The following is a 19,166-nucleotide window of genomic DNA, read 5'->3' on the forward strand; positions in this document are numbered from 1 at the left end:
CACCTTTTCATTGATAAATTGAAAGATATGGTGGCGCAGATTAAAGAACAGAATGTAGCATTTCAATCCCTATCATTATAGAACTAGCAAGGACCTACTGGCTGCCGATTCTACCAACAGTTTAAATACCCATACTACCCCCAAAAGCAATTCTACTTCTACCAACCCTACCACCTGGCTTACTATCAACAGAGCAAACAGCAAACACAACAAACCCTATAAAGGGGATGACCTGCAACCCAACATGCACCAAAGCCACAAAACCCCCGCAGAGTTGTTGTGTGGTTTTTTTTTTTGTTTTTTGTTTTTTGTTTTTTAACTATTCCACAGCAACAGATATCTGACAGGGGCCGGATACAACATTTTCAGCAAGCTTGGACGGAGATCACTATGGACAGCTGGGTCCTCAAAATAATTCAAAGGGTATTTCATCTCCGTTTTCAAAAACAAAGTTGCCTCATCTAGAGTCACAACCCAGAAATCCTGACCATCTGGCTATCCTCAACCAGGAGATGTGAAAATTGATCACCCAGGGAGCAATACAAACCATCCTGACTCATGACTGCAACGAAGGAAACTATTCCCATTACTTCCTCAACCCCAAGAAAACAGGAAATTTCTGACCAATTCTAGACCTCCGATCTTTGAACAAACATCTCAATCAGAAAAAACTGAGAATGGCATCTTTGGGGATTATTTTGCCCTTCATCCAGCCCAACAGCCGGATGTGTTCTCTCTACCTGAAAAATGCATATGCTCACATCCTACTTTACCCCAACTATTGGCATTACCTCTGCGTCCGGGTGGCTCACCTCCATTACCAGTACAAGGTCCTCCCATTTGGACTCTTCTCTGTCCTGAGAGTCTTCAAAAAAATGTTTAGCAGTGGCTTGGGTATACCTCCGTCACTCCGGGATACGTCTATTCCCTTACCTGGATGACTGGCTTATAGTAGCACCAAATGAACAAACCCTTCAGTCTCATACCAAACAAACTAGACTCTGCCTAGAGAGGTTGGATTTCTCACCAATTATGAGAAATCCGTGCTCATCCACTCACAACAGATACAATGTATAGGCGCACAAATAGATTCCATCAAATCCAGAGCATGTCTCCCTAACGAGAGAGCCCTCAAACTTTGCTTTGCAGCGAACAGACTTCTGCGATGCAGAAAGATGCCAGTTCAACAGTCCTGGTGCTGCTAGGTCATATGGCAGCAGCTATCCACATAGTTTCATTATAAATAAATATGTAATCTTGTTAAACTTTTATAGACCATCTGTTGCGCTGGAGATGGACCCTTGGCCTGGTGCAGGATTGGTACGGCCCTCTGGTCGGACCCAGAGAGTGCCTGCCACCAGAAGGCAGAGCACACAAGGAGACAGAGGCTAACTGGAGCTTCACCAATAACAGTCTGGGGTTTCCGCAGGTTGAGCCCTTGGGTACCCAGACCGCCTGGACTTAGGTGGGCCTCCGGTGGTCTCCCGGAGAGGTATCACAGAGGTGTGCCCACCACAAGCAAGGGTGCGCGGCTGATGCAGAGTGGATGAGCTAGACCTGAACCGGAAGCTCCGGAGACCTCCAGATGAGACAGGCAGCACCTGCAGGGTCTAGCCACATAGAAGCCGCAGTTGTTATCCAAGCACGTTGGCCCAATGGTCACAGGAGGCCAGAAGAGTGTCCGAGTGAAGCGCAAGGGTCAGAGCCAGAGTATCAGTCCAGGAGAGGTCAGCCAAAGCAGGGGTCAATACGAGAGTCAGTCCGTGCGTAGTCGAGGCAAGCGAGGGTCGGTTCCAGACTGCAGGCAAGAGAATGGTCAGGCAGGCAGAGGTCAGTACCAAAGGACAGTCCGGATAGGTACTACCTGGGAAGGATACAGGAACACGGAGACGCTGGGAACACGGAGGCAAACTATCACACCAACAATGTCGATCTGATTGCCAAGGCGAGGCTCTGGGGGAAGAGTCTCACCTTTATATACCAGGCTATGTGATGTCATCTCTGGGCACCACGGACCAAGTTCCCACGCTGGGCCCTTTACAGAGAAGCGCGGCCCACGCTCACATTCCTAGGGGCGGAGCCGACGCCGTGGACGATGCCGAGCCCAGGCGTGAGGAGCGGTGAGAGCTGGAAGGCCCCGACTGGCCTAGGGACGCCTGGGAGCGCCGTGGGCGATGGGAGCTAGCCGCGGACGCCAAAGAGGGGGAGCTGGAGCCGGTGAACGGAAGCACGAGGTGAGTAGGGCCAGTCTCGGTGCCAACATAAAAACAGTTAAAGGAAATATAAATAAAATATTATCTTAATAATAATATTAAGCAAAAATAAAACATAATATAAAACAGATTCAATAAAATAATATAGATCAAATGTCAATAATAATAATAAAAGAAAAACAATAAAATCAAGTCATTTTAAAACTTGATTTCGCCTCTTCAGTCCTGCATAGGTATTCAATCCAATCATGGAGTTTCTTTATTATAGGCCTTGCAAAATAGCCATGTTTTTCCATCCTCCTTAAATGATTTAAGGTTCTGCTGTAGACTTAACTTTTCAGGTAATGTATTCCAAATTTTTGGGCCAGCTAGGGAGATCATTCTATCTCTGACTTGTGAAAGATGGGCTGATTGTACCGATGGGATTGATAGCAGCCCTTTATTACTGGATCTTAACTGTCTTTTGGGGTGTATGTAGTCTAATGGCTGCATTAAACCATTCTGTTGCTTCTCCGTAAATTATTTTGTGTATAATGCACAATACTTTATACTCAGTCTGGTAGTTAATTGGCAACCAGTAAGGAAGACAGCACGGGGGTAATATGATCATATTTCTTTGTATTTGTTAGAACCCTGGCTGCTGCATTTTGGAGGACCTGTAGTGAAAGAATAGTTGATTAAGGAAGGCCTAAGAGTAAAGCGTTACAGTAGACATTATTTGAAAAAAGCAGTGCTTGGAGTACAGTTCTAAAGTTGTTTTGGTCCAGTAATGGTTTTAGTCTTTTAAGTGTATGTAATTTGTAATAGCCTTCTTTTAACTTAATAGATATATGCTTTTTGAAGTTTAAGTTCGGAGTCAATAATGATTCCTGTGAGGGCAAACAGTAGTGTTTCAGTGCTGTGGTGTTTTCTGAAGTCTAATTGTGAGGGAAATAATATATTATTACTTTCAAGATGAACTGTACACTGTTTTTGTACTACTTTTTCTAATAATTTTGCTAAGAAAAATAAGTTTGAGATTGGGCAATAATTGTTTAGTGGTAAAGGATCAAGTGAGGGTTTTTTTAAATTGGTTTAATTATTGCATTTTTGAGTATTTGGGGGTAATGACCCTCCTGAAGGGAAAGATTGATTATTTCTGCTATAGGAGTGGAAATCAAATGCGCAGTTGCTTTTACTGCTGGAATGGGAATTTTATCGAGAGGATGTGTTGCAGGGTTCATGTTTTTTATCAGATTTTCTATTTCTTTAGATGAGACCTCCTCAAAGCAGGACCACTTCGTGTACTCCCTGATCCCCATGGTGATTCTGTCTGATGTGTTATCTAATCCATTTAATAAATTTACTATTTTTTGCTTAAATCGGCAATTTCAGTACATTTTGATTCTGGTAGAGATTCACAGTTTTCAGATGGATTTCTGATGAGATTCTGAACCGTTGTAAACAGGATTTTAGGATTGTGCAGATAATTTTGAATGTTTTTACTAAAGAACTTTTTTTTTTTTTTTTGGACTCATTAATAAGTTTCTTATATTAAGCCAGAAGACTTCTGTATACTGCCAAGTTCGAGTTTGTGGGATTTTTTTCTCCAGGTTTTTTCCTTTTTACACAATGTTTTTTTGTGAATTTTATTTCTTTATTGTACCATGGTTTATATTCCTTTATTTTACTATTTTTTTTAATTATAAATTTAAGGGGAGTTAGTTTGTCAGCTGTATTATTAGTGAAGTGCAGCCAAGACGAAGTGGCGTTTTCACAATTCAAGTAATTGAAGCTACTTAGATTTTGCTCTATTTCCACAGCGAGTTCCTCAATATTTATCGGTGGACGATAGGAAAAGGATTCGTGATGATTGTTTTTAGTTATAGGGCATGTTTTAGTTGCAAATAAGGATTGGATTAGGTAATGATCCGACTAAGGTACTTTAGTATATTTCGTGGAGGGTGGGCACTCTGTTTTAAAATTAATAAACATTAAATAGAGGGAATGACCTGCTTTGTGTGGGACCTGTTGTAATTAATTCAAATCCTAAGGCGGTCAAAGAGTCACTTAACGTATTACATGCGTTAGACCATGGGATATTATCTGTGTGAAGATTAAAGTCTCCTAATATGATCGCTGGTTTGTCAGGATTAAGTTCATTAGCAATAAGTTCTATTAATGGGGAGACGTTATGTTCAAGCAGTCCTGGTGGACAGTATAGTAAACAAATTTGTAATTTTTCTGATCTAAGTAGTGTTGGTGTAGTATGTGTTGGTTACAGTGGGGGCTCAAGAGTCAATAGTGCCAGTATCTTCAACCTTTGTTGACCAAAAGAAAAATGATGAAAGCAATGGCTCAAGAAATAGCATGGTGGCTACAACCAAACATATTACGAAAAGGCAGTCCCTTACACCCTCATCCACACCAGCTGATCCTAACAATGGATGCTTCCACAAATGAATGGGAGCTCACCTTCTGCAGTACAAAATGCAAGGTCTTTTTGCTCTTCCTGATTCCAACCACTTGATAAATCTCCAAGAACTCCGATCCATGTGAAATGCCCTCAGAGCCTTCCAGCATATCATCAAGGGTCATCCGTAATGATCCACACGGACAACCAGTTTGCAATGTTCTACATAAACAAGCAGGGAGGGACAGGGTCACATCTGGGAGTGGGCATCCATAGCCAACATTACTCTACAGGCAACATACTTGCCAGGGATCGCAAACATAGAAGCAGATCACCTCAGCAGAATATTCTGGCCTCATGAATGGACCCTGTTGCAGTCTGTGGTGGATGCACTTTTTCAATGTTTGGATCAAACCTGGATAGACCTTTTCGCAACAGAACAAAACAGGAAGTTTTGCAAGTTCAGCTCCATCTGATCAACTCCTTACTGAGAAGCTCCGGATGCGTTCCTCTTGTCATGGAGAAGGGGACTACTGTATGCATTTCCCCAAATTCCATTGATCCCTAGGATAGTTCAAAAATACATGCGAGATCAGGCCAGGATGATTCTAATAGGTCCAGTATGGCCCAGAAAGCCATGGTATGCGTATCTTGTGCAGTATTCACACTCCTCTTCACATAAACTTGGGAGCAACCAAGATATGCTAACATAGGAAGGGCTTGTGCAAATGAAACTTCTTCTACTGCAACCCTCAGCTTGGGACTCCCCATGGAGCATAGCTAATTCAGTCTGCTTATCGACAGAAAAAAAGCAAATTTTGAATACCATAAATGGTGTATTCTATAGATAGCAGGATGAATTAGTCATGTCAAACGCTCCTTCCTCCCTGGACAGCAGCCTATACCAAGAATTCAACTAGCTTTGTTATGGACTGAAGAGAGTTTCGGAACGATTGTTCGTGCGGGAAGACCCACGCATGCTCAGTAAACCAAAATCTTTAACTGACTTGAGAGACAACTCTGCAATGTGCTGGCTCATGATGTCACCCATGGAGCATGGCTAATTCATCCTATCTACAGAAAACATTGTATATGGTAAGCAAAATTTGCTTATATAGCTGATTAAGTGTCGATGTGAATTTAAAAAAAAAAAAAAAAAAAGATGCTCATGACCCAATCCCCCACCCCCAGTAAACCCTAGGCCAGCCCTGTTGGCCAATTTCTTCCTTCCACTTCTAAATAAATTGACAATGTTACAGGCCTATAGATCAGAAAAGCTTCCCTCCCCTCCTTCAAAAGTTACAATGTTAAATCCACAAATGTAGGAATTATAAGGCCCTTCTTTCCCCAACCTTAACGAACCCGCTCCAGCTGGAGCCACCCAATATTCTCACAAGTTATCTAGCTAAATACCTTTTTGAATTTTGCCCTCATAAATTATAAATCAAGTACACAAATCACACCAGTGATCATAGAGTGAGTAGTATGCAAAGGGTATCAGCATTTACTTCAGGATTTGGCGAAATGAAAAGCCTGTTTGCCCTATAGCAAACGGTCATTTACCTTCGCATATATTTTTCACTTTTCTGCTGTGCAAGTATCCAAGTGAGATGAAACAAAGTCCTAAAGCAACCGGCCTAGAAATTGATAAATTCAGTCCCATTGTTCTAATATTTAAAGTAATCCCTGATGATGACCCAGTATGAAGATGTCATCATTGGTCCCAGCTTCGGCTGATGTTTCGGTGCTTTTCCTTCATCCGAGGAAGAGAGTAAAAACTACTTAGCTGGTGTCGAAGGTTTTAAGGCCCACAGGATCACAGAAATATTATCAAATGAATTTATTGCATTTTGGTGTGTAGACCCACCATCCTTCCATTATTGCTGCTGCCAGCTATTCACACAGAGAGAGAGGGGAATCCAGAGAAGTGTGAGGCGATAGCAATAGACTGTTAAACATATAACTAGCGCTGCACAACTATGAGAGTTGTGCTACTGTAAGTGCCTGCCAAGAGAAGTACTTCTTAAACTTTATGCTTTTCTAGCATGCCTTTTCAGCTTTACGCTCATAAATCTCGGTTATGTTCCTGAAACATGATTACAGGGCATGATGGACCCTCAGTCTGATCCAGTATAGCAATTCTTATGATTTGCAGCATACGCTTACAAAAATATTTCAGGATGGATGTCCTTGTTCCTTTTATATGTTCAAATATTGGCACAGTGACTGGGACTAAGGGTGACAATTCTCTTTTACCATCAGACTCTGCTTTTTTTTTTTTTTTTTCTTATTTTCATTGCTTTATTCTGTTTCAGATCTGAAAGATAAGTTGAGAAAATAGGATGAGATTCTGGAACTGCAAAGCATCTTGGCTCACCTTTTACTGTGGCCTCGTAGTGGGATTTTTCTTGTCTTTTTATTTTCTGAATGACCTCTTTGACCAGAATTTCTCCAAGCAATCAGAAGGCCCCACAGACCAAGATGCTGCAGACCTTCAGTGGATAATAAAGAAATCAGCACTGTTTAACAAGGCTCATCCCCACCACTCAGGTTTGTGTGTACTACAACTTGGTCAGCTGAAGCACACGGATGATTCTGTCTAAAAGTGCCTACATGCCACATGTTTAGAATGCAACTATTATGTTTGTTGGACCCACAAAACATGTATTTCCCTATAGGGATGATCCAATAACACCTCTTTATGCTTCAGTGTTCCCTGCATGAGGCACCAACCTTAATTCCTAAACACAGACCAACTGGGCTCAAAAGTGTCTGTAGAAAGTAGCAATGTTACAGAACAATTCGTGTTAACAATATACTCAGTCTTTCAGGAGAGGCTTATTTAACCCTCATTGTATACATGAACATGTAACTTTACTTTTAATTAGGAAAATTAGAATCACACATCCATTTTCCATGAAGAGTCAAAAACCTGGTGACATTTTACACAAGAGTGAATTCTTGCAAAAATGTTGAGAATTTCATGAGAAATGGTTGCAAACCAAATGCTAAGAATTGTGGTTTCTGTGTTTTTAATTCACATGGATGTATGAATTTGAGGGTCAAATACGTTGTGAGACATTTTTTTTAAAGTGAAACTTCTAATCAAGTATCCAACAAGCAATCATTTTGAAAAGCAAAAATAGGTATCTCCATAAAAATTTAGTTTTTCAAGGAGTGACATATAAGAGAGAAAGAAACTCCCTCCAGCTTCCCTTCCCACCCTTGTGTAGTCCCTTCTGCAGTTTTTCCAGTCCTCCGAAGGCTTACAAATAGCTTTAAAGGCAGGTAGCCTGTTTCTCCTAATTGCCATACGTTTTCCCAAGGTGTAAACTTCTCAATTCATCAGTTAAAGGTCAAGCAAATTATAGATGAGACCTTTTTATTGGACTAACTCAATACATTGTAATAAGTTTTTGAGCATTATCCTCTCTTCATTAGGTCAGTAAAGAAACAGCATAGTTACCCTGAGATCCATATTCAAAAGGCATTTAGATGGATAATTCAAAAAGTTATCCATCTAAATGGTAAAATAGGCATATTCAGCCACTTATCCGGCTATAATTTAGCTGGATAAAAATGAGGCACTTCAGGGGCGATCAGGGGAGGGATTGAGTTATCCAGCTAACTTAGCCGAATATCACAAGATAACTTTAGACCTTCTTCCGAGCAGGTCTAAAGTTATTCCGCTTTGTGTGGCCAGATAACTTGCCACTTCCCCAGATATCTTCAAATAAATATCCTGGTAAGTAGCATTTTTCCCCCACAAAAAAAGAAGAATTAAAGGGGCCTATGCCATGATTTCCTTTCTTCCCCCATCTAATATCAAAGAAGCCCTATCAGACCTTGCATCCTCAAACACCAAAATGTGCTGGGATCGCTGCAATTTCCCCCCCCCCACCCCCCGACAAATCCCTTTCTCAGGTGCAAAATGTATAACAGAGGCCTCTCATTCTCCCCCTTTTTACAATATAAACGAGCCTCCCACCACACTTCCCACCCCACTGGACCTTCCCTCCACTTCCCAAGGCCTTACAAATCTCTGCCGGGAGCAGGGTCTGCACTTGACCTTTCCCGGCAAGATCCATCGTAGCTTCTGTTGAGCTGTGCTGGAAACACAAACTACACTCAGTTTATGCTTCCAGCACTAGAAGATATCCTGAAAACCTGACTGGCTGTGGGGTCCCCCAGCCAGGTTTGGGAGGCTCAAGGTTTAGCATCTGCTGTTGACCTGGCCTAGCTGATTCTACCGAAACGTGTATTCTACAGTTTACATAATCTTTAAAATTCTCATTTCCAGGGGAAGATAGCAGTATTGGAGATGAACTCTACAACAAGGTTCGGGTCCTTTGCTGGATCATGACTGGGCCTGACAACCTGGAAACAAAGGCCAAACACCTGAAGACCACTTGGACCCGACACTGCAACATTGTCCTTTTTATGAGCTCTGTTGCTGATGAGAAATTCCCTACTATTGGCCTTGACACTAAAGAAGGCCGAGACCAGCTCTACTGGAAAACCATCAAAGCATTTCATTACGTTTATGAGCACTACCTGGAGGAAGCTGACTGGTTCATGAAAGCCGATGATGACACTTTTGTGGTGGTAGACAATCTGAGGTGGATGTTGTCTAACTATACACCTGATCAACCCATCTACTTTGGCAAACGCTTCAAGCCCTTTGCCAAGCAAGGCTACATGAGTGGGGGAGCAGGTTATGTCCTTAGCAAGGAAGCCCTGAGACGTTTTGTGGTGGGCTTCAGCAACAAGTTGTGCACCCACTCCTCCTCTGTGGAGGACCTAGCCATTGGGCAGTGCATGGAGAAAGTTGGGGTCAGGGCTGGGGACTCAAGGGACACTGAAAGGAGAGAGACATTCCACCCCTTCTCACCTGAATCCCATCTCACAGGACATTTCTCAAAGTCCTTTTGGTATTGGAGCTATTGCTATTACCCAATTGTAGAGGTATGTCAATGTATTGATCTTTTACTTCTACTAGTATGTTTAGAGTCTACTTGAAGGTGTGACAGACCATATCTCAGGACCAGAACTTGCAACTGTGGTCTACCGATGAATTAAAAAGACAGCACCTTCTGCTGGTTGTGCAGTGGAAGCACAGTTATTTATCTTTAGCAGTAGGGGGCTGAACTCGTTTCCAGAATTGAAAGACCATGACTTAAGTGCATTGCAGGAGGGAAGACTGGTGCAATACCCAAAGTTTGTAAATTCTGTTTGGAAGTCTGAAATCTTTTTTGAACATGTTGATAAAAATGAATCAGGCAGTAGAGGTCCTTACTCTAAAGCCCAAATGTATTTATTCTGATACTATAGAGGTGCTCAGTCAGCACATTAAAAACTCAGAATTTTTCTATTTGTTTCTGCATACTCATGATGACCTGGAAATTAAGACATTTGATCTTGTCCACAAACACAATCGATAGGGTTACCATCTGGCTCACAGAACTTCTATTTTTGCCCCATTGCATGCATGGATAAGAACATAAGATATACCATACTGGGTCATACCAAGGGTCCATCAAGCCCAGAATCCTGTTTCCAACAGTGGCGAATCCAAGTCACAAGTATCTAGCAAGTACCCAAACATTAAATAAATCCCATGCTACTAATGCCGGCAATAAGCGGTGGCTATTTCCTGTTGATTAGTAGTAGTTTATGGACTTCTCTAGGAACTTATTCAAACCTTTTTTTTTTTTAAACCCAGCTATACTAACTGCCTTAACCACATCTTCTGGCAATGAATTTCAGAGCTTAATTGTGTATTGATTGAAAAAATAATTTTCTCTGATATTGTTTTAAATGTGCTACTTCAAGGAGTGCCCCCTAGTCCTTGTATTATCCGAAAGAAGTAAATAACAAATTCACATTTACCTATTCAAGTCCTTTCATGATTTTGTTGACCTCTATCATATCCCCCATATTCTCCAAGCTGAACAGCCCTAACCTCTTCAGCCTTTCCTCATAGGGGAGCTGTTCCATCCCCTTTATCATTTTGGTGTCCTTTCTCTATACTTTCTCCAGTGCAACTATATCTTTTTTGAGATGCGGCGATCAGATTTGCACATACTATTCAAGGTGCGGTCTCAGAGATATTATGCGGTCTCAGAGATATTATGACACACTTCATTTTATGCGGTCTCAGAGATATTATGACACACTTCATTTTATTTGCCATTCCTTTCCTAATAATTCCTAACATTCTCTTCCTTTTTTGACCACTACAGCACACTGAGTCATTGATTTCAATGTAATATCAACTATGATACCCAGATCTTTTTCTTGGATGGCAACTCCTAATATGGAACCTAACATTGTGTAACTACAGCATGGATTATTTTTCCCTATATGTATCACCTTGTACTTGTCCACATTATATTTCATTTCATCTGCCATATGGATGCCCAATCTTCCAGTCTTGCAAGGTCTTCCTGTAATTTATCACAATTCGCTTGTGATTTAGCTACTCTGAATAATTTTGTCATCTACAAATTTGATCACCTCACTTGTACCCTTTCCAGATCATTTATGAATATATTAAGTAGCACCAGTCCAAGTACAGATCTGTGAGGTACTCTAATATTTACCTTTTACCACTGTGAAAACAGACTATTTAATCCTACTCTCTGTTTCCTGTCTTTTAATCAGTTTGCAATCCCAAAAAGTACATTGCCTCCTATCCCTGACTTTTTAGTTTTCTTAGCCTCTCAAGAGAGATTATGTCAAACACCTTCGGAAAATCCAAATACACCACATCTACAGTTTCACCTTTATCCTCATGTTTATTCACCCCATAAAAAATGTAGCAGATTTGTGTGAGAAGATTTTCCTTGGGTAAATCCATGCTGGCTGTGTCCCGTTAAACCATTACTATCTATATGTTCCGTGATTTTATTCTTTATAATTGTTTCCACAATTTTTCCTAGCACTGAAGTCAGGCTCACCAGATGATTTCCCGAATCACCTCTGGAGCTGTTTTTAAATATTGATGGTCACATTGGCCACCCTCCAGTCTTCAGGTACAACGGATGATTTTAATCATAGGTTACAAATTAATTGAAATAGGTCTGAAATTTCATTTTTTAATTCTTTAAGAACCCTGGGGTGTATATCATCTGGTTCAGGTGATTTGCTACTCTTCAGTTTGTCAATCTGGTCTACTACATCTTCCAGGTTTACCATGACTTAGTTCAGTTCATCTGAATCATCATCCTTGAAAACTGTCTCTGGAACTGGTATTTCCCCAACATCCTCATCAGTGAACACCACAGCAAAGATTTAATTTAGTCTTTCCATGATGGCCTTATCTTCCCTAAGTGCCTCTCAATCATCTGATGCCTCAGCCAACTCCCTAGCTGGCTTCCTGCTTTGTATATTTTTTAAAAATTGTTATATTATGAGTTTCTTCTTCTATGGCCAACTTCTTTTCAATTTCTCTCTTAGCCTGTCTTATCAGTGTTTTGCATTTAACTTGTCAAAGTTCCTGTTTTCTTCAGATTTCTTCCAGTTTTTTAAGAAAGGTCTTTTGGCTAAAATAGCCTCTCTCACCTCACCTTTTAACCATGCCGGCAATCTTTTAACCTTCCTTCCACCTTTCTTAATGCGTGTAATACATCTAGACTGCACTTTTAAGATTTTTTTTTTTAACAATGCCTATGCCTGTTGTATACTCTTAACCTTTGTAGCTGCACCATTTTAGGTTTTTTTTTCTACTTTTCTCGTTTTAGCAAAGTTTCCCTTTTGAAAGTTTAGTGCTAGTCGTAGATTTACATATCGTCCCCCTTCAATCATTAATTCAAATTTGATCATGTTATGATCATTATTGCCAAGCGGCCCCCATCCCTGTTACCTCTCTTACCAAATCCTGTGCTGCACTAAGAATTAGATATAAAATAGCTCCCTCTTTTGTCAGTTCCTGAACCAGTTGCTTCGTAAAGCTGTCATTTATTCCATCCAGGAACTTTACCATTCTGGCATGTCCTGATGTTACATTTTCCTAGTCAATATTGGAGTAATTGAAGTCTCCTGTTATTACTACACTACTAATTTAGTTAGCTTCCCTAATTTCTCTTAGCATTTCATAATTATCCTTATCCTTATTATGGCCAGGTATAAGGTAGAATATGCCTCTCTCTATACTCGTCCCCAACTCACATGGGATTTCTACCCAAAAAGATTCTAGTCTGCATATAGTCTCTTGCAGGATCTTTATCTTGTTGGACTCTATGCCATCCCGGACATAACATGCCACCCCCCCCCCCCCCCAACAAGTTGCTCCTCCCTATCATTGCGATATAATTTGTACCCTGGTATAGCACTATCCCATTGGTTGTCCTCCTTCCACCTACTTCTGAGATGCCAATTAAGTCTACCTTATCATTCACTGCTATTTACTCTGACTCTCCCATCTTACGTCTTAGACTTCTGGCATTGGCATACAGACATTTCAAAATGTGTTTCTTTGTATTAACAACCTGCTTTTCAGTTGTCAGGGATAATTCATCTTTTTGCTCAGATGATTCTTAAAGGCACATGGACTACCTTTTGCTTTTATTGGATTCCTCTGAGATGCCCTAAATCTCCTGCTACATTAGTATCCTTCGAAGATACTTCCCTCTGAACCATGCACTGTTAAGTGACTGTCAGCTTTCCCCTTTGTTCTAGTTTAAAAGCTACTCTATCTCCTTTTTAAAGGTCAGCGCCAGCAACCTGGTTCCACCCTGGTTGAGGAAGAGCCTGTCCCTTTGGGAAAGACACCCCCTCCCCCATCCCCAAAAGATTCCTCAGTTCCTTACAAAACAAAATCCCTCTTCCTTGCACCATCATCTCATCCACACATTGAGACACCGGAGCTCTGCCTGCCTCTGGGCACCTGCACATGGAACAGGGAGCATTTCAGAGAATGCTACCTTGGAGGTTCTGGATTTCAGCTTTCTATCTAAAAGCCTAAATTTGGCTTCCAGAATCTCCCTCCCACATTTTTCCTATGTCGTTGGTGCCCAGAACTGTTTAAAAGCCTAAGTGATGTATGAGGTCTGCCATCTTCAAATTTGGCAGGCATGTTACCAGATGATCCTCATGTCCACCAGCCACCCAGCTATCTACATTTCTAATAATCGAATCACAAACTATGATGGCCAATCTAACCCTTCTCTCCTGGGCAGAAGCCCTGGGAGACACATACTCAGTACGAGACAACAATGCATCACCTGGAGAGCAGGTCCTTGCTATAGGATCACTTCCTGCTGCACCAGGATGATACTGTCTGAACAGGAGACCTTTCTCCTCCAAGGCAGCACAAGGGGCTTCCAGACTGGAGTCAGAACTTGGCTACTATGTCCATGAAGGTCTCTTCTGTATACCTCTCTGTCTGCCCCAGCTCCTCAAAGTCTTTCACTTTAGCCTCCGTAGATTGGACTCGTTCTCTTAGAGCTAGGAGCTCTTTGCACCAGTTGCACAAATACAACCTCTCACTGGTGGGTAAAAAAATCATACATGTGACACTCTATGCAGAAGACTGGAAGGCCCCCCCCCCCCTCCTGCTGCTGGATTGCTGCCTTCATCTTAATTTTGTTGAGTTCTTAGTTAAGTTTAGGTTGCTAAGGGAGTAGAGATGTGTAAATAAGAATCCTTTAAATGTATTGGTATATTTACTATTAATCTGGTAGTGACTTGCAATTAGATAATTAAACTCTTGATAAGGGCTGGGGCAATCTTGTGTGTGAGATAAAAGGCGATTGGTTTTTAATGTGAAAGTGTCTCTTGCCTATAAATCAAAGGATGAGCTAGGTTGGAAGGGAGGGAAAAGACACACACAAACTTTTAAGCTATTTCCTAACTTTTGGCTTGCTTTTTATAACAAACACACACACTAAAGAATATACTCCAATAGTTTTATCTCTTCCCCAAACTTTTTAAGTTAAAAAATATTTCCCAAAGCAATACTTACCAATCTTCTTCAGCCACCAGCAAGATGATCTACTCCTCTTAGTGCTCCCACTGGATTGAGCTTTTCTTAGGGACGTCTATGTGAAAATCAGAACCACACATCCACGGATGTAATAAGAGCCATTTGGTAATCCTAGTAATAATGTACTGATATGATTTGCATTTATCAATCAGTGTATTATTTTTGTTTCCCAGCCTCACGCAGAGATTCTCCCTTTGTATTGTACAAACAGCATTTCAGCTAAGAAGGAGGTTTAGCCGGTACAAGATGAGAGAACTCCTGGGACATGAGTGTGAATTTCTATTTCAATCAATGACTTTCTATGTGACCTTTAACATGTCACATTATTTCAGGTCTCATACCCCAGTAATCTCTGGTTTTACCATTAATTCTCCTTCCCTTATTTCAGCCAACAATAATTCCATAGCAGTAACAATTTCATTTCCCTTCTCCCTTTTTGACCATGTTTCTGGAGTTTGCTTCAGGGCTGTCACTTTTTTAAGTTGTTGCCTATGAGGTTTAAAGTGCTGAGTTCCATATCAAGCATATTGGAGTTCAGGTTGAATAGGAGTCCCTGAAGTGAATGGAAATTTCTGGTGAAGACTGGAGATCTCTGGATTGGATGGGAGTCTCTGTGTAAGACCAATTGACTCTAAATTTAATTTTAATGTTTTTTTTTCCCATGGCAGGGACCTTCTCTCTCCGTGCAGATACATGAAGATGACAGGTTTTTCTCGTTTTGTCAGAAATGACCAAGCCCTGCTCCTGATCCTAATGAGTTTTCATAGCTTTTAGAGTTGCTAGCATACAGACTTCAGTCATATGGGGCGGGGGTTATTTCTGCTGGAAAGAAAAAGGATACATAGTACATTTCTCTAACATCTCATTTCAAAAGCATGTAGTTTACTGCAATTTCTTGCCCTAGCACACAATCATAGAGAAAAGGATGTGGAAGAGAACCAGGTTTGCCATAATGCTCTCAGAAAGTCAAAGCTATTTTTACTTTAGAGCAGTGGTTCCCGACCCTGTCCTGGGGAAACCCCCCCCCCCCCCCCCCCCCCAGCCAGTTCGGTTTTCAGGATATCCATAATGAATATGCATGAGAGAAAATGTGCATGTTATAGAGTCAGTGCATGCAAATTTTCTCTCATGCATATTCATTATGGATATCCTGAAAACCCGACTGACTGGGGGGTCCCCAGGACAGGGTTGGGAACCACTGCTTTAGAGCAAAGTATGACCTACATGCTTCAAAATATTGCCTACTTTCTTTATCTTATTCCTAGTTTAATCTAGTTTTATGGTATGTATATGTGTGTGTGTTCAGCTGTCATATCTGAAATTTCATAATGCTAGAGGCATGGTTAAAGTTGCACTGCATTGGAGGCAGAGTACACTCTGACATCATGAGGCACTGGTAAATGTGTCCTGCTGCAGACAGAGAGAGAGCCCATTCAGGAGGTATCGTTGAAGCTGCCCTGAAATTATTTCTTGCACATGAAAATATTCTGATGCAGGAGCGCATGATGCTGTCTGGCAAATCTAAATGCTTGATTTTTCTGGACAGTATTGTAATGCACATTGCTTTCATTAATCTTTAGCATTCTTTATTCTGCAGGGGCCTCAATGCTGTTCAGACTTTGCAATATCCTTTCACTACATCAGCCCTGAAGGAATGTACATGTTGGAATACTTAACATACCATATCCGGGCATATGGCTATCGATACCGGTACCATCCAGCACTCTCTGAAAATGCCCAGAAGCTGCAAGTGCATAACTCAAGTGACAAGAAGAAAAATCCAGAGGCTCTAGCCAACCAGGAGAAAACCAACGAGACACTTCTAGAAGACAAGGGGAAAAAATCATGAAGGGACGGCAGTGGCAATTAAAGATATCTTCAGCCAGTAATTGAATGATTGTGAGGTGGGGGGTGTGGGATGGTAGTGTTTAATCCTGCGGTATGGTGGTGTTTAATCCTGCAAATACTACTGCGGAAAAGATTCTGTCCGCTCAGGAACTGAAGAGTGGATAGGAGGAGATCCAGTCCCATCTTGATTCTCTCAGATGATCACAGTGCCCCCAAATCAACTTCCTGCTCCCTAAGCACTATAAAAAGATAGATTGGGCAGTAAATGCTGCCATCTCCATTGGTTTATTTTCTTCTGGTGCACACATGGGGCACAGTATTATGTCCCAAGCATAGGAAGAGATTGGGAGAGCCAGAGTTTTTTAACATTGAAAACTAGACCTGGCCTGAGCACAGTCTCATCTCTAATGATTCACAGTGCCAAAAGTCAAGTCCAGAAGATGCCAGTCCTCTGAGGTTATGTGCCTTCACTCACTGTGGGACTGGGGCCTAAGAATTGGCTTCAGGCAGGCTCCAGAATACCTCGGGCGAGGATCTGCCTGGTGCATCTATGGACTTGTAGTTCCTGCTTTTCTGAGAATGTGGCATCATGGTTGCCCTGTTAATCCACTTAGATATGTAGAAATAAAGATCAATTAAGTTGTGATACTACTCTGTTGGACAAGCTTAATACATTTGTGGTCAATTTTCAGTAAGTTGCTGAATGGCAAAAGTAACCAGGTAATCTAACTGGATTATCTTTAGCCAAACCTAACTGGTTAAGTTTGTGGCTGAAAATTCACCTAAATCAAGCTGGACATAGTTTGTCTGGCTAGATTTAGGCCACGTATTTGTGAAAATGGAAAGCCCACCCAGAAACCCCTCCTGAGCCTGTTGTGCTTGCTGTAAATTTAGCTGCTCAGTGGGGGAGAATTTTCAAAGTCAGAGGTTAACTTTAGAAGTTGACCGGGTAAACCTGTTGAAAAATTGACCCATTTATGAGACTCTTTCAAGAGCTATGATCCCTTCATCATGTCGGTGCAGGACATTTTATTTCTGTTTTTCTTGGAGAAATTGGAACTACAAGTTCCAAAAATTTACTGACCTAAATGCAGGACTGACTCAGCCTGCTCAGATGACCATCACCACTTACTCTCCTAATATCAGCTATGGTAGGGTAGGCATCTAGCTGCAGTTCATAAGGACCAGGAGAGTCAGTCTAGGTGTTTCCCAATGCCTGCTTTATTTTTCTTGGGGATTTGTTTTGGTTTTTTAATTTCTAGAAGAAGAAACTACCAGAATGCTTTAAATCAGGAATTGAAAAATCAGGACCCTGACTGGGTGTTGGGTAATTAGCATACTCACAGCTTTTATTTTTAGTTGGTTTATATTGCAGCCATGAAACGGCAATAGGGTCAGTAAAATGAACTACACGAGCAGAATGTTGAGCTCTGCAGTGCCCTTACAAGTTGGGTCCTGGGATTAGAGAGAAATCATAATTTATTAAAATTCCAAATGTTATTTACCAAATTGAAAAACAGGACTGTGTTTGAATAGGGCCTCCCAGGCCAGGCACAGACTCTGCTCTCCAGCTTCCATGTGGATTTTTCAATCTCTGTACAGGACAGAATGGAAACTTCTGTGTACACCTCATTTATACATTTTTTTTTTTTTTTTTTTAATCTCAGCTGAATGACTTGCACAGGGGTAGGCAATTCTGGTCCTCATGTGCTACAAACAGGTCAAGTTTTTAGGATATCCATAATGAATATGCCTGAGATACTTTGATGCACTGCCTCCATTGTATGCAAATATATCTTGCGTATCGTCATTGTGAATATCCTAAAAACTGGACATATTTCTGACACTCAAAGACCAGTGTTGCCTAGCCCTGGACGATGGGAACAAAAAGAGCTACCAATGAGGAGATTGGGGGGGGGGGGGGGGGCCCTTTATGTAATATGTGGCAAAAGGATAAAGAGAGTTTCAAGTTTTCAGGAAATAAATGCTTTTACAAATGCGTTGCTAATTATTATTGGAGTGGAAGGGTTGGTAATTTTGCCTCTCTCTGTTGCAGGAGGGTCAGACTCCAGTCCTCCTGGGCTGGCTTTCAGGATGTTCCTAATAAAATGCATATGAGATACATATACAGTTGAGGCCGAGTGCATGTAAACTTATCTCATGCACATGCCTGGGAGATGTCCTGAAAACCTAACTGGTATACAGCCCTCAAGAACCAGCATTGGACACCCTAGTTCTTAGAGACTCTCTCGAGTCAGCTCCAGCACCTTTTTACATCTCTAATTCTTTCCTGGATTGCTGCTCAGTCACTTCGGTAGCTTTCTTTGAAGTGTTTCCAAATTTGACTACCCTGGTAAAATTGTACAATGAAGAAGTGATGGAAAAGAGACACTAGCCCCAGTGGCCAGTGTTGATTTCAGGCTGGCCTAGATAGAGGCTAAAGTGCAGAACTGTAGCAGTTGCATCCTTCTCTTAGGCCCTGGAGAGAGGTGCAGGGATGGTCAACTCTGGTTCTCAAGTGCCACAAACAGGCCTGATTTTTCAGGATATCCGTGATGAATATGAAGAGAGGTTCGTGCATTCAATGGAGGCCGTGCATGGAAATCCGTCTCATGCATTTGCTGTAGATTTCCTGGAAAAAAAAACAAACCCCAAGATTCCCCTTCCTTTTCCCTCTTTTCTTCCAGTGGCCCAGGGGGGCCCATATACTGTGGTAAATTTTTCAAGA

The 19,166-nt window shown here is 41.4% G+C and overlaps 1 protein-coding gene across 2 annotated transcripts in view; it reads left to right on the forward strand.

Annotated features, from left to right (window-relative positions):
- LOC115087555 (glycoprotein-N-acetylgalactosamine 3-beta-galactosyltransferase 1-B-like) overlaps nt 1-18,374 on the forward strand; it is a 36,473-nt gene extending 18,099 nt beyond the window's left edge. For both annotated transcript variants that reach the window (XM_029594913.1, XM_029594912.1), the window contains exons 2-4: nt 6,921-7,155; nt 8,906-9,570; nt 16,188-18,374. In XM_029594913.1, the coding sequence (XP_029450773.1) occupies nt 6,948-7,155; nt 8,906-9,570; nt 16,188-16,439 (1,125 nt within the window). In that variant the 5' untranslated portion in view covers nt 6,921-6,947 and the 3' untranslated portion in view covers nt 16,440-18,374. The remainder of the gene's footprint in view (nt 1-6,920; nt 7,156-8,905; nt 9,571-16,187) is intronic.
- The last annotated feature ends 792 nt before the right edge of the window (nt 18,375-19,166 follow it).

This window comes from Rhinatrema bivittatum, chromosome 3 (assembly GCF_901001135.1).
Source record: "Rhinatrema bivittatum chromosome 3, aRhiBiv1.1, whole genome shotgun sequence".
Lineage (NCBI taxonomy): Eukaryota > Metazoa > Chordata > Amphibia > Gymnophiona > Rhinatrematidae > Rhinatrema > Rhinatrema bivittatum.